Source organism: Rhinolophus sinicus, chromosome 17 (genome assembly GCF_057876585.1).
Source record: "Rhinolophus sinicus isolate RSI-liver-muscle chromosome 17, RSI-T2T, whole genome shotgun sequence".
Classification (NCBI taxonomy): Eukaryota; Metazoa; Chordata; class Mammalia; order Chiroptera; family Rhinolophidae; genus Rhinolophus; species Rhinolophus sinicus.
In genome coordinates this window covers 74,389,684-74,405,334 of record NC_142517.1, presented here as the reverse complement: position 1 = coordinate 74,405,334, position 15,651 = coordinate 74,389,684, and the positions used below count along the sequence as shown (strand labels likewise).

General features: G+C 38.2%; 1 protein-coding gene across 1 annotated transcript; it reads left to right on the top strand.

Moving 5' to 3' along the window:
- Positions 1 to 11,900: 11,900 nt before the first annotated feature.
- Positions 11,901 to 12,883, top strand: CCDC54 (coiled-coil domain containing 54). The gene is given in 2 exon segments (XM_019742924.3): positions 11,901 to 12,528; positions 12,531 to 12,883. Coding segments are annotated over 2 exon segments (981 nt in total).
- Positions 12,884 to 15,651: the final 2,768 nt, after the last annotated feature.

Genomic DNA, 15,651 nt, shown 5'->3' with positions numbered 1-15,651 from the left:
GTCAGACCCCCTTCTGATTCATAAAGTATACCTTTTCTAATATTGGAATTGCTATGGAATATTATCATTGAGTCTAGCCCCTTTGTTTTTCTGAAAAGCACCATGAAGCCCCAGAGGGTGAGGGATATTTCCTTACAGATGGTTAATGACAGAGCAGAAGCAGAGCCTTCCACTGACGAGCCTTCTGCTGAGGACTTCTCTCTACCACCTTGCCAGGCCCGACTCCAGCTGTCACCCCTGCACTGGACAAGCCCTCCCAAGGCCACTCAGAGGGAGATGATCTCCCTTCCTCATAACGGAGATGAGACAGTCTCTTCATTGCCATATATCACGTAGATGCAAACAAATCCAATAGGCCCAGACCTTTAAAAATGAGAAAGAATTCCTTCCTGATATATATTGCTTCCTTCTTAAATCATGACTGTGGTAGAAAATTATTGTGATCTACCAGTTCTGGGTGGATGATAAGACAGATTGACATGGTGAATTCACGGAGTGACGTGATACAGCAGCCTTCCTTCTTCTCCAGGAAGAACCAACTCCGACGGAGCCATTGTGAAGCAGGAGAGATGATGAAGAGTCAGGAACTAACTCCAGCTCCCACTTTCCACCTCCAAAATCTATGGCTCATGAGCACTTACAAACAGAAAAATGTAGGTGTTCCACAGAATCAAAGAAACTAAAGAAATTCTGTATGCTGTTTTTAATCATCCAGACATACACGAAAGAAAACTCTGAGGTTGTCTTGAAACATTTCCATCTCTCTCCTGTTGCATCTCAAACTCACTTTAGACTAGTCTGGCACATGAGCCACCTTCCAGCTTTGCCAAACTGTCCCCTCTACCTGGGATTAGTCAGGATGCCATGAAGACATCCAGCTGGGGCAGACTTCTGGATTTTCCTCTTTCTTTAAGCAATGGTTAACAATTTTAAACAAGAACTAGCTCTTACAGGATCAAAATGGCATTGGTTGCATTCAAAATAAAAAGGGAAATTTAGAAAATGGGTAGAAGGGGAAAAGATGAGGTCACCAGTTAAAAACTGATTCATTTTTCCCTCTTTTTAAATTGCTCTACCTTGGATAGCAAAATGTTGGGTTACTAAGTCCACTGATTTATAGAGAATATTCTTCTCATGACACACCTAGCACACCATAGGTATTTATTAAACATTTATCAAATGTCTATGATGGGCCACGTACTGAACTGTTTCTCATATATATTTTCTCATTTAATTTAATCCCCTCAACAACATTGTGAAGTACTATCATGTCTATATCACAGATAAGGTAACAGGCTCATAGAAAAAATTTGAAAAGTGATTGAAACACCTACATCTAGTAATTTCAGGTTACTAACGATGTTCCTAAAAAAAATCAGGTCAGTATGGTTTTTCTCATGTTTGTGGTGAAAAGAAAAAGAAGGATATCCAGTCATATCTAAATTATAAACCCTGCTCCTAAAATCTAAATTTCAAATTCATAGGCTTATCAAATACAGGCCACTCTAAAGAGCCTTTCCTCTGGGCTTTTCCAAAACAGCAGGCTGAGTAACGTCATCCAAATGTGTAACGACTAAAAATGAGCCTATTTGTGTTGGGTGTATGGGAAGGTGAATAAGCTGTGCTGTTTTTCCTTTCTCAATTTCTACATTTGAAATAGGCATAAGCGCACGGCCAATCAGAGATGAAAACATCACCCTTAGGATGAATGGCGCAGATACGTGGCAACCGCAGTCTTCCTAATACCCCTCAGAACTGGATTGACTCTCCGAACTTCATCCCTGTCCCCCACCCCTCACCTGTGTGTGTGTGTGTGTGGGGGGGGGGGAAGGGTTGGAGAAGGGGAAGCAGAGTCTTCCCTTGTTCAGCTGGTGGTATGCAGAGCAGAATGAAGAGCTCTTTAAGCAGGCAGGCAGATCCCAAAGACAAAGAAAAGGAGTAAAGAGATGCGTTATGAGTTACGTATGCCCAGTTCCTTATCCCCAACTCATAATTAAGCAAAGGCACTCTTCTCCTCTGAGGAGATGGAGATAGGGCAGGAGTGACGTGCTAATTCTGTCCCTTCTTGTGCAACCTCAGTCTGCATGGGCGTGTACATACACACACACACAGACACGTGCTACGCTACTGGACTGTCATATAGTCAATTCTCTTCATTTTGGACACGGTGGGCTTCAGGCACTTCAGTACATGATCATTTTATTCATAACAGTTAGTAGGAAATGAGAACTGAAAGAACACAGTCCTGTTATGCATCAAGTCGAGGTTTTAAAAAGGGAAAATCTCACTGTCACTTGTATTACATGTGTAAGATAGCCAATATATGTAAAGATCTGAAATTATATAGAAAGAGAAAAGAAAATGCCCACCAGTAACTCAGGATTAAATAGCCAACAGTTAATTTACATCATAGAATAAAGAAAAGCCTCCAGCTGACTTACTGCCCCTCAGCAATGACTCAGCAGGTGGAGAGCCCACTTGTGTGTAGGTAGGAAGAGGGGGGAGGAGACTGAAAAGGGGTGGGGGTGGGGATGAAGCAGGGTCTGTGTTTGAGGAAGACAGCTCCTTTTAAAATGGTACTGCATGAAAAGAGGGAAAAAGTCAAAATTAAAAAAGACTTAGTTTTCCCACAGAGCCTTTCCTTCTTCCCTTCCCCTTCTGGGAAATGAGGTGCAGGGCTCAGGTGCAAACTGCGAGCAAGAACAGCCAGTGACCTGACCGAGGCAGCCTCTCCATTGCTACAGGGATTTAGGTGTAGCAGTTTAGTTCTCAGATTTGAAATCGTTATTACAAGTTCTTGTCCTAAGGGCTATCAGAATTTCATAATAAAATATTGAATATGCCACTTCTGTTGTTTCTTAGTTCCTTGGTAATAAGATTAAGACACTTATTAATAATTTTGCAGCTCTGACCTCCCAAGAACTTACACGCCCCCAACTGATCAATCACCAGAGAATCTAGAGAAGACATCAACGTTCATTTCATTCACTTTGCATCAGAGGCACAGGTAGAACGCCAGCCCTAGGTTGATGCCATTTCTCTTGGTTCAAGCTTTTCACTAGAAATCAGGCACAAAACACTATGTAAATATTTATCGAAAGCCTAGTGGCATATGGTGCACCATGCTAGGCAGAGTGAAGAACAAACCAAATAGGGTCCCTGACTTCATGGTGCAAACAGCCAAGAAGACCTGACTTCCATCGACCTAGATCTTACTCATTCTTAAAAGTTCTCACTGGAACAATTCAGAAGCCACTGCATTCCAGAGCCTCTCCCTCCTGTGATCCCAGAATAATCAACTGCCTTTACTCTCAGCACTTTGCATAATCTAAGTTCTTAAACAAAACTGTTACTGAACTCAGGTTCTGCTGATTGCCACTCGTGAGACAAGGGTTGATAGAAAGAAAGGTATGTTCAAAATGCCAGCATTCCAGGAAGATGGTGGACTATTAACTCAAAGATCACCTTCCCCATCCCTAGACCAGTCAGGTTTTATAGGTACACAAGAAGCAGAACAAAGGAAAGGGGTAGTTAGTCATGTGACTTGTCTGGGACGACATCTCCTGGGGTCTGGTTTGTCCAGAGATTGTTACCTCAAACCCAGTCTTAGGGGTGATTTATCTGTCATCATACAGAAAATCACAGTTCAGAATTGCAACCTGGTTATTGGTGTACAGATGGCAGAGGGCTGACTCAGTTTCTTGCAAGTTAGTGTTATGCTAATTAACTATATTAACAAGGTATGCCTTGGGCAATTAAATTGAGCAGTGAGGGAGAAAAACAAAGAAGAGAAAAAACAAAATGATTAAACCACAAAATAAAGTAAATCAAACTGTAAATCAGTAAACCAAACTAGATTGCTAAATCCTTAAAAGTATTCCATCACCCTTACAAAACCACCTAAAGGCCCCAGGCCCCTTAGAAACAAAACAACTACAGATACTGGAGCTTGAACCATCCTTCTCTTTCTGTCAGGAATTTTCACCTGGCATATAATTTACAGTGTCCACAAATGCCTTTGGGGCAGGGCACAGAGGGAGGTTTGTGAATCACCTGAGATTATATGCAAAATTGTATATATTTGCTGTTTCTTGAGGAAGCTTTCTTAGGAGTCTCACAGCATTACTGGAACCAAAATAGTTAAGTTCTTCTGTTTTACAAGGCTTTAAACAATTACGTCTCTTTTTAAATCATTACGAGTCTGGCATCCATTTTACTTTAGCTTTAATTTCTAGCAACAAAGAATGTGATTTCTAGGAATATGTGTTTTTTTTGTTTGTTTTTTTGTTTTTTGTTTAAGTGCCATTAAAAACTTTAAATGTAAAAATTCAGTGGAGTTCATGGTAAAGATTTTTATCCATTTTAATATGTAAATTACCCAAGGGCTTAAACCAGCTTGCTTTCATTTTACACTACATCATGGTGGAGAAACTTGGGCACCTGATAGAATGAGTGGTAATTAATTCTCACAAGTTACAGCGAGAATCATAGCCATTAGTGCCAAAAATGGAAGCTGAAAATTATTGAAATATTTGTCTAATAGAACTGCCTTGTCACTCTCCATTTCTGTCATTTGATATTTACATTAAGACCATAAGAAAGACCTCAATGAATAAAAAAAAAATAATTTTCAATCTTATAGTTAAACATTCCTACACACCTTTTATACTCTAGTCAGCTTTTCGCACACCAGAAACAGCTGCAGCAGCAAGACATATTTTGGCGGGGGGGGGGGGGGGGGAGGTCGAGGGGGGGGGAGGAGAAGGAACCTACTATAAGTATTTAAAACAATGAATAAATACTTTTCCCCTTAGATCACAGTTGTAAAAGCTTAGAGAAAAGGAAGAAAAAACAAAAAACTTCAGTTTTATGATTGCCTCTTGGCATTTTCTATGTAATCAGAGGGTGTAAAAAGAAATAATATATTAGGAAAGTTAAATAAGATCTTTGTAATCCAAACTCACACAGAAGAAAGGATGCATGTAGCATCAAAGAGGGAGAGGAAAGGACTCTAAAATCAAACTCCTGAAGAAAAAAACACTGCAGAAACAGTGCATAATAATAATCTTTTACGGTTCTTAAATAAGAAGTGTTATGTAAATTTACAAATTGGATGTTTTCATGTTAACCCTTATGACACTCCTTCAATATCAGCACACGCTGTTCGCACTATACAGAGGAAATAACGTGGGAAGTGATGTACCCACCCAGGATGGAGAGCAGACTAACAACAGAAAGAAAGACAGAGCCAAGGCACAGATACACATTTACTCACAGAGATACTGGTGAAAATTTCCTTCCCTCAGAAACATAAAATGCCATAACACTAGACGCCTTTCAAGGTGAGCATTATTAAGGAATGCCAATGACGTCTTTCACATTATAATCTTTAAAGCTTTAAGCTAAGAAAGAAGATAGCACCTTGGGTTTTGTACTCCAAAGTCCTGTAAAGAATCATTACAACTGAAAACCCAAACCTAAAACGGAGTTTTTCTTAAAATTAAGTCTATACTTACATATTAACACACCCAAATAAGACAATGCTGTAAACCACACAGCATTCATAATTAAAGCTTAGTAAAATATTCTTTAATTTTTACACTTTATGATTTCTGGATTCGTTTATATTTTAAACCCTCATTTCCTATATGATCACTATGTATTCCATACGTTTTAATTTTTGGTGTTCCCAAAATGAAGTACAGTGCAATTCAGGAACAAGACAGCAAGCTAATCTGGGGCTGCACCCATCACATAATTGTTTCTAAAAAGACCTACGAAATGAGATAAATTCAGTGAAACAGAGGTGTTTAAATAGACTAACTCACTGAATTTATTCACTCGTTCCATTAAAGGAAGGAGGTGAATGGTTAAGCAAAAACAGTTCGCTTTCCTTTTCTCTTCATTTTTCCAGCCATTTATTTTTATGGCCCCATCAATTCTGCACATCAGGACTTATAAAGCGCTATAAAAAGAGTGTCAATCATAAGCTATCGGGAGCAGAGGTTTAAAGGTAATATTGGAGAAGGAAACCAAGAGGTGAAGTTGAGAATTACAGAAGCTGAACAACCTTATATAATATATTACCAACAAGAGCCCAACATAATAGAAAGAACTGGAGGAAGATGACAGGGAGGAGAGACTACATAAAATACTAATGTGCCCCTAGGGTTCTGGAACTAAATGGTGAGGGGTATGTCTAGATAAACTAGAGAGAGCTCATTGTAAATTTGGAGTTCAGAGTATAAAATGACAGGAATGAAGAGATAAATGCCTGAGTACCCAAATTGATGACAAACGCATTAACAGGCATTCCCGCAGGGTGGTGGAGAATACACTGATTATCTGTGTTTCCCTAGAGGCCTGAAGGACTTAATGTACAGCACAGGTGGGAGTATGCTGGGTACCTCAGTCACCTCCAATCAGTGCCATTTATACAGTCCTGTTACCGTCATCACTGGGCTCTCTCTCTCATCCATGCCATAGCTGTTTCCAGGTTCACAATTACCTCCACCTACCTGATCTCAATTTACCTCTCCTACCATTTAACTGCTTCAGGTCATTGGGGAAGCACTTATTAAATCCCTGTCTCAAATGCTAAATGATCCCTCAGGAACTGAGGAAAGTTATTACAGATTCGCTTTATGAAGAAAGCAATGTGTTCCCTAGCCACCCACAGAAATAGGTTCATGAGTGACCCAATGTATACTCGTATCTTAACAATTGTCCACAAATGCATTCATTCATTCACTCATTCATTGAATAAAGATATACAAATCACCAATTATATGCTAGGCTTTGTAACCCTGGAGATACAGAGTTGAAAAGCAAGATCCTCCCACCCCTTAAGAAGCTCACAGTCTAGAGGGGAGATCAGCATGCCAACAAAAACAATACCATATGTCGATCACTGCTAGGTGGGGGCCCAAAACTGTTGGGAGCTCTAGTAACTCTACATGGAGACTCATGGAGAACGGGCAAGACAAGGAAAGTATTACCTGAATGTCTCCTAAAGGACGAGTAGAAATTTGCCTGGGTGACAAAAACATGAAGGGTGTTCCTCCAGAAAGAGACCACACAATTTTAGTTATTGTGATAAAGTAAGTTATCATTACCAAATATTATGTGAAAGGAAATTATCATTCCATTATCTCTTCAGAGGTGTTCACCTTATTCTTTTGGCTCCTGGTTTCATATGATTTTAAAGTGTCATCATGAACATTTATTGACACCACAGAGTGGAAGTAGTCCTCTCACCCCAAGTGTCACTTCTACTCAGGTTGCCTTATGAGTGTCACGGGGCTCCATCACATCTTCCAGTGGATAGTGTGGCATCACTGCCTGACTCTTCCTGCCTTATAAACACTGTATGGCTTTGCTTTCCTCTCCACCCCTTGGTCCAATGCAACAGCTCTAATGTCAGTCTCATTCTTTTCTATTTCTCACAGCTAGAAAAAAAAAAAGTAGAAGAAGAAGATATTTTCCCTTTTGGGTCCTTCATGACTACTTGGCTTGTGTAACACCAGATTTAAGTTCTCTGATTAACACATTCTTATTATCCCTTTGGGTCAGCTACCCTGATCAAATTTCAAAGACCTTCCTGGTTCCCGTTTCTTCAATCTTTTGTCTCACTCTGCACATGACAGAGGATATTCAAGTGGGAGGGCTCAGGTTCTTGTAAACCTGGCCCTCAGATTTTGTGGGGGAAGTAAAAGACCTTCAATAATTTTTCATGGTCACAACCACTAAGGGTACTTGAGGAATACTAGAGACTACTATACGTGTAACATAAAGGTTACAAATAATGTGCGATTGCTAGCAGGATAGCTATAACTCTACCCATTGTCTCCCACTCAAAAAAGGATATTAAAAAGGACATGAATTAGCATAACTTTTATATAGATAATCTTGGCACTATCATTATTAATTTATAGTTAACTTACTCAAAAACATTAGCATTTTAAATATTAGTAATATTATTTATTATTAGAGCCATCTCTCCAATGGTTATTCCATGCCAGTCACCTGACACCATACCTGGTTGCACTAGCTGTACTATTAATAGCTATACTAGGAGACAGAATACTGGTTTGTCTGAGCTTGTTTGCTGCATTCTGGTGTTCTGGGAATCTAAATGCTTTATCTGCATGATATAGGGAATGGTGAGCAGGACATGCTTTATGCCTTGGTCATAGAGATGGTGGAATGGCCTCTTTACTGAGAGAGAATGAAAGGCAGAGTAAGACACTGAGAGAGAAGAGCTAACACTTAAAGCTCTAACCAATTCCTCCTTTCATTTGAAAGAAGAATGAGAAGAAGGGAGTGGACAGAGAGGAGGAGCAGAAAGGTTAACAAATATTGAGCACTTACTCCTCAAAGCAATCCTGTGAAATAGGGACTTTATTATCCCATTTTGCAGGCTTCTGAGACGTTAGTAACTTAGGTAAGAGTAGAGAGTCATTAAATGGGACTGCCTAGAACTCTAACCTCTCTGGCTCCATATATCATTCCTGTAAAAGCCTGCCTCCTGGAGAACTTATTCCTCACTAGGCTCAAGTCTGCCATGTTCTTTTAACTCTAAATGCCTCCATATCTCTGGCAGGAACTCAAAGAGGAAGAGTCAGCTCACTTCGCATTAGTCATGCACTTATTGATTGCTCTCACTGCTTCACCCAAATCAATAGGCTTGTATCCTCCCACTACAGCTTTTCACTGTCCAACAAGCCCCAAATAGGACGAGGCTCCTTTCGTTAACTTTAATAAGCAAGTAATTAAAAACCCGGACAGGTTTATGTTAGTATCAAACCTAGTAGATTAATTTGTGTTATAAAAATAATCGGTAGACATGGATATATTTCATTGAAAATTTTAAAGTTTATTATTCTTTATTATAGTTACTACTACTAGTAGTAGTACTACTACTACTACTACAATAGGGTAAGAATAGCTTCTAAATGTTCATCTTAACTTACTTGAATTAGAGATAGTTAAACTTCTAAGGTCTTCATAAATTCCTGCTTCAAATAGCTTTGATAAAAAAATAAATAAATAAAAAATAACCAACCAAATCTTTAGTCTTTTCATATTGCCAAACAAAAAAATTAATCAAAATGTCTTAAATAACTACATAGTGTGATTTTTCTAAAAATGAAATGTCCAACTCTTTCTGAATTGACAAGTACATATTTTATTAATCATGATTGTGTGATAGTAGAGGTAAAATACATGGACTCTGGAGCCAGAATGTAAAGATTTAAAATTTGACCCTGCCCATATTTTACCAGAAAGAAAGACTGCTTGATTTCTCTGAACTTCAGTTAAATAGATATTTAGAACAGTGTCTGGTATTGCACCCAATAAGACTTAACTGTTATTAACACACAGGGAGTATTTGCTACAAGCAATCCCTCAGATTTAATTGGGAATTCTTATAAAGCAAGAATACCTAATTTACAAATTGCCTCCAAATGTAATGAAATTTTAATACTAAATTTAACAATTAATGAAGATGATATAACAGTACACTTTGGAGATATTTAATTAAACATTTATTGTTTCAAACTTACAGCTTTCTTTTAATATTCTGAGCCCTTTTTTTTTAATTTCCAGTCTCAAATATTCTTATTAGCCCTTGAAGACTTGATAGGCCCTAAGCACTGTATCTATGGTGCTTGATGGATAGAATGGCCCCTGCTCAGGTAAATGGGGCAGCTTTGAATGCTACCTTTTCTGGCTCCATATACCACTCTTCTGATAGCCTGCCTCCTGGAGAACATTATTCCTCAGCAAGAGTTTGAAAAGGTTTCTAAAAGTTTGGGTAAACTTACTAAACAGATTTAAAGATAAGACAATAAAGCAAAATCCCAAATGTCACTGATGAGCCAAATTCTTAAATTATTTTTACCTAAATTCAAAGTTTGTACTAAAACCTAGGCCAAAGCTGGCCCTGCAATTAGGCATAAATGGGAGAAAGGGTGAGAGTTGGAACTGGCACTGATCCAAGAAGGAATATCCTTTTTAGCAGAGTGGAACTGCACCTTGAGAGACAGAGTTATCATGTCACTTTAATTCCAAAATGCTCAGTCTTATGTAACAAAAGAAAAAAAATTAAACTTTTACCTCAACATATAAAATGCACAAAATATTTAATATCTCCAAGGGAATGGATTTCAAATGTTACTACTTTTAAGAACGTATAAAAAGAAACATGAGAAAAGTATCATGTTATTTTAAAACTAAGGCAGTGGTTCTCAAAGTGTAGTGTACCATGGACCATGAGGGCAAAATATTTCAAAATAATATTAGGGTACTATTGCACTTTTTCATTATGTTGACATTTTCATTTCGCAAGGTGCATTGCAGAAGCATGGTGAGTAAAACTGTTGGTACCTTAGCACAAACTAAGGCAGTGGCACTAACCTGTACCAACAGTAACTGTATTTTTCACCTCCATTCATAGGAAAACAAAACAAAACAAAAAAACACCAAAAAGCCAGTTTAGCTATAGAATGTCCTTGATGAAGAAGTACAAATTTTTAATTTTATTAAATCTCAACACTTCAGTATGTCTTCTTAATATTATGTGTGATGTAATGGATAGTATACATAAAGCACTTCTGCTGCTTACCAAAGTTGTCTCCAGGAAAAGTACTTAAATTTAAGTTACAAACTGAACTAGCTGCTTTTTCACGGAACATAATTTTTACTTGAAAGTAAAACTGGCACCAAACCGTAGCATTCATATTTGGGTATTTTGGCACACATTTTTGGGGAAAAAAATGGATGTGAGGAACCTGTCACTTCAAGGAAAACAGCCTACAAGCTTAATAAATTTCAAGCTAAAATTTGAGTTTTGGAAAATTTTATCTGCCACAATGAGCTTGGCCTCCTCCCAATACTCAAAGATGTTTCTGGTGAGATCAGTGGTGATAGTAATATGATATTATATAATAAGTTATCATTTGTAAGATCTGCATAATTCAGCAAATCATTATTTTCCAAATGACCAGTGCTTGATGTTATACATCCATTAAAAATGGAAGATAGACCAGTGAATTTTAATGTAAAAGTCTTTGATCTGGTCTAAGATTGCACATTGCAACTAACTTGTAAACAATTATCATTTGTCAAATTTGGGCAGAGTTGCAAAGAATAAAACCCTCAATTATCTGAAAAGACTATTAAAATACTCTCACTTTTTCATTTACACCTCTCTATGAAGCCATATTTTTTTCATATACTTCAATCAAAACAGTTCACAACAGATAAAATGCTGAAGCAGAATCCAGGTGTCTTCTATTAATCCAGTTATTTAAAACGTTTGCAAATATGTAAACAATGCCACTCTTACTATTTTCTTTTGGAAAATATAATTATTTTTCATAAAAATATGTCATTTATATTAACATGTAATGGGTTTATTATTTTTGATTTTAACAAATCAGTATCTTAAGACTTTCTTAGTCTTGACTAAGAAAGACATTCTTAATTTCTAATATGGGATATGCATTGATATCACCCACATAAAAAAAGTTTTGTGGTCCTCAATTTTTATGAGGGAAAACAGTCCTGTGACCAAACATTTTGAGAATTCCTGCCCTAAGATTAAATGTATTCTAATCCAGCAGCCACTGCGACATCAGCATCGGGTCAATAATTACCATATGAAGGATTCAGTTGACCATTATCTCACAGAGCTCTCTAATCACACTGCCCTATAAGATGCTAACCACCTAAGAGTGCCTACTCTCACCCCTGGCATTCTCCATAGCTCATTCTACAATGTTACCAAGAAAGACACCCAACAAATAGTAAGAGAAAGATCATTTCCTTCTGACACTGCTTCTTTCTTTATTCTTATCTGCTTTCCCAACACCTTGCCTCTTGTTTCATCGTAGAAGATGTACAAACTTCAAACCAAAAGAGTAAAAGCTGCTGCTGGGCAGATGTGGACTTTAAATCTCTCCAAGTTCAGACAATCTCTCAAAAATGTTTACCATAAATGTAAGAACCAGTACCCAGATACAACTAGAAATTCACATATGACTTCCTATGATTGTGATCAAGAGGACATTAGTAGTGACAAAGAAATGAGTCTTATAGTAATGCTGCAAGATATTAAAACTGCCCAAATTGAACTACTCAGGCAAATGACTGACACTGTCAGTGCAGTATCAAAAACCCAGGGAAAGACTGACTTTTTTCAGGAGCAACTGGAGGTACTAGAAACCAGAAGGAATGTTAATGAAGACAGAAAATGCATAATAACTAAAGATATCTTCTCTATAAAAGAAGATATTGATGCTTTAAAGAAGAAGGTGACAGAACTGGAAAATCAGAATTCTTGCCCCAGCATACATTGTTTAGAAGTTCTAGGCAGAGAAAAGAGTAAAGAGGTCATGGAACTGCTTCACAAACTCACACAACCGGAAACTTTGAAGAACACTTTGGCCTCTACAGAATCTGAAATCTGTTCAGCAGAACCAGAGAGAATGCCCACTTATCCCAAGCCCACTCATCATCTTGAAGTTTCTCCATTTCTCCCAAAATTAACATTTTGAGGAAAAATAACCATCAAAATGCATTAAGCTTTGAAAGAGCAAAGTCAAATATTTATATTTACCTGGACTTTAGTACATGGATCAAGCTAATTTTTGCCCATGGAGGAAACTGGAGTTTTTTTCTCAGTGCTACCAAGTTAGAAGAATTCATCCAGTGGTTTCTTTCTAAGCCAACAATCTCTCCTGAGGAACCACAACTTATAACCCAGAGATATCGTCCATTCACTGGGCCTACTGTGAGCTTCACCACAATCTGTCTCTCTGTTATAAACTATATTTACTGTCTTTTTGGTTCTTCAAAAGAGGAAGCAACTCGACTGTAGAGTTATATTCTTCTTTGCTTGGCACAAAATAAATGTAACCTGGTAGCTCTAAGCATTCACATGTCTTTGTGGTTGCTGTAAACTCTTTGGTAGTTTGCTCACTGTGGGCCCACGGTCCACAAAGTTTCCATATGTCTAGAGTAAGTGAAGGCACATCACCCCATTGGGCAATTGTGGTGCATTTTCTGTCAATGTTCTTGTTTTCTCTGGGCAATTCATGAGGACTCATCCAGTGCCCATTTCATAGATAATTGGAAGCAAAAGTAAAGGGGTAAAGGAAATGAGAAACACATGCAGTAGCCGCAAGTCAGTCTTCTGTATACTCTTACTTTAGTGGCCTTTGTAGATAAGATTTGTGATACCAGAGACAAACTCTAGTCACAAAATTTTAAACAGCATAGAGTGAAAAAGACAGCCACTGTCAAGGCTACTAGTGACACAGCTATAAAAATGAAGAGCATTGAAAGAACAAGCCAGAAAAATATACATTCCAAAATGGGATTTTTTTTTTTTTCAATGTCAGCTTTATTTCTATCAAGCAATTAGAAAAGGGGGGAAAGGCTGAAAATGGTACTGGGTATTTTTTAGATTTTCATGAATGAGACTAATACCATGTCTCGTAGGTTTGATACAGAGGAAAAAGGAAAAAACCCTTGGGGATTTGTGAACCAAGTTAAATCTCACTATACTGCCACAGATTCTTATATGACAAGGTCTTTTTTTTGTATGATCCATATACTACATACCCAGGGTGGCCTTCATTTTTAGACACAGTAGGTGATTGCCATCTACATGTAATTTTTCATAACATTGTGCAAAATAACTACAAAAAAAGTTTCCTTCAGCATATAATTCAGTATCTACCAATAGAGAGTCATTTGCTGTTAAGCTATAAATATTCTTGGTAAAAGTACTACCTTAAATTATTCTCAGTTAATAATTTGAAAGAAGGCTTTGGCGATTAGCTAAGAACAGCCCAGCTTCAAATGAAGAAAAAGGCCCTACGGTGGCTATAAAGGGAACAAAGGGAGGAGTATGATGAGACGACACAATATTGGCTGGTGCCAGTCTGGCGGTAATTATATACCACAATTTTTTTTCATTTACAGATGCATTTTATTTGGTTCTTCTTTACAAATTTACAGATATGTACACAAATAACTTTTTAAATATGTCAATATGCTATGGGTGCAGCCTCCATTATACTACCATAAACCTACTTAAAGCAAGCCTGTATATAAAATGGGTTTGTTTTTAATGGGATAGCTGTGCTAACAAAGTGAAGTGTCGTTCTGGTAGAGGCACCAGCAGTCTCTCTGTATTTAATCACTGTCAGAGGTACCCACAAAGAGCAGCCAGAGTTCTAGTTCAGCATATTGGGTGTGGTCTTCACATGAGAGAGTAACCAGGGAAGGTAGCCCATGACACAGGCAAATGACATCACCAGTGGTTTCTGTGAGTGTCAAAAATGACACAGCTGTCATTTGCCTGGGTCACTTGAGCCTCTATATGAATGCAGACTTTCACTTTTCCTCCCCTTACAGCACTTGCTTATTGTTTCTAGAAAAGCAAAGAGTTTAGGGAATGAGCATAGGTCTGGGAATCGGAAGACAGTCTGGAACAGTCTTAAATCCTACACTTGCAAGCTCTATTAGTTCATCTCAACTAGGTTTGTTGTGTTATCTGTAAAAAGGGAATAATCCTATTAATTTAGAAAATATTTCTTCAGTGTTAACTGAAGGGATCATAGAGGATAAAGAAAAAAGTAGAAGACACTCCCTGTACTGTAGATACACAACCCTGAATAGGATAAATAGAATGTGTGCACACATAACTCTACTGCATTACAGGTGGGGAGGGGCAGCGAAGAACAATACAAAAACTGCTCTGTTATCAAAAAAAGAGAAGGTGATAGCCTGTAATAAGAAGGTAAGGAGAGGAGGCGGTGGTGAGGGCAGTGCAGGAGGCAGAAGGAAAAACAAATGAGCACAGGAGGGGGGCCTAGAGGGAACATGGGAAATAGAAGCCATCAAGTATTTTATAAATGTAAAGTACCGACAGTCTATTATTTCAACCCTTTATGGATCTCGTATTTCTCTTCAGGGATCCCCACCGTGTTCATTTGAACCTGGTTTTTACCTACATAATAATGTGAGAGGAGAAGATGAGAGGGACACTACATGATTTTCTCAGAGTCTCAAACTTTCCCTGAAGATCCTGTGAGGATTTTACCCAAGGTCCCTGTGAGGAAAGAGGATTTTGCTTTTGAGTCAATTGTTTATTATCATCACCTAGACGAGATCTCACGACTCATTAAAATTATAACTCAACTTGTAACTACATGTGAGGAAATAATTTTTCACCAGTCCTTGCTTTCAAATTCACCTGCTTCTCACCCAACTCACCTCCATCCCTCCTGGTTCAGAGGAAGTTAGTTCTCTCTTGTCCATGTTCCTCCTCCAGCAGCGGGCAGAATCCTCTTCCTTCCTCTGTCTTAATCATCACTACCAGCTCTTTGCACTTAGCTTACAAAAGTATGTGTTTGCCTTATCCCTGTGTCCCCCTCCTCTCTTGCTCATCTCCCATCACCCTCGTTGAGTGAGAGGCCCACCCTCTTTGTCTCCACTTCCCATTCTCTTCCTGGCTGCTCGTAGGATCATATTGTCTATAATTTTCTGGTCCTTTCCCTATCATTCTGGCAGATCCTTCTCAGTTTCTTAGATGATTCCTCTGCCATTGCCTTAAAATATTTATGCTTCACTTTAATG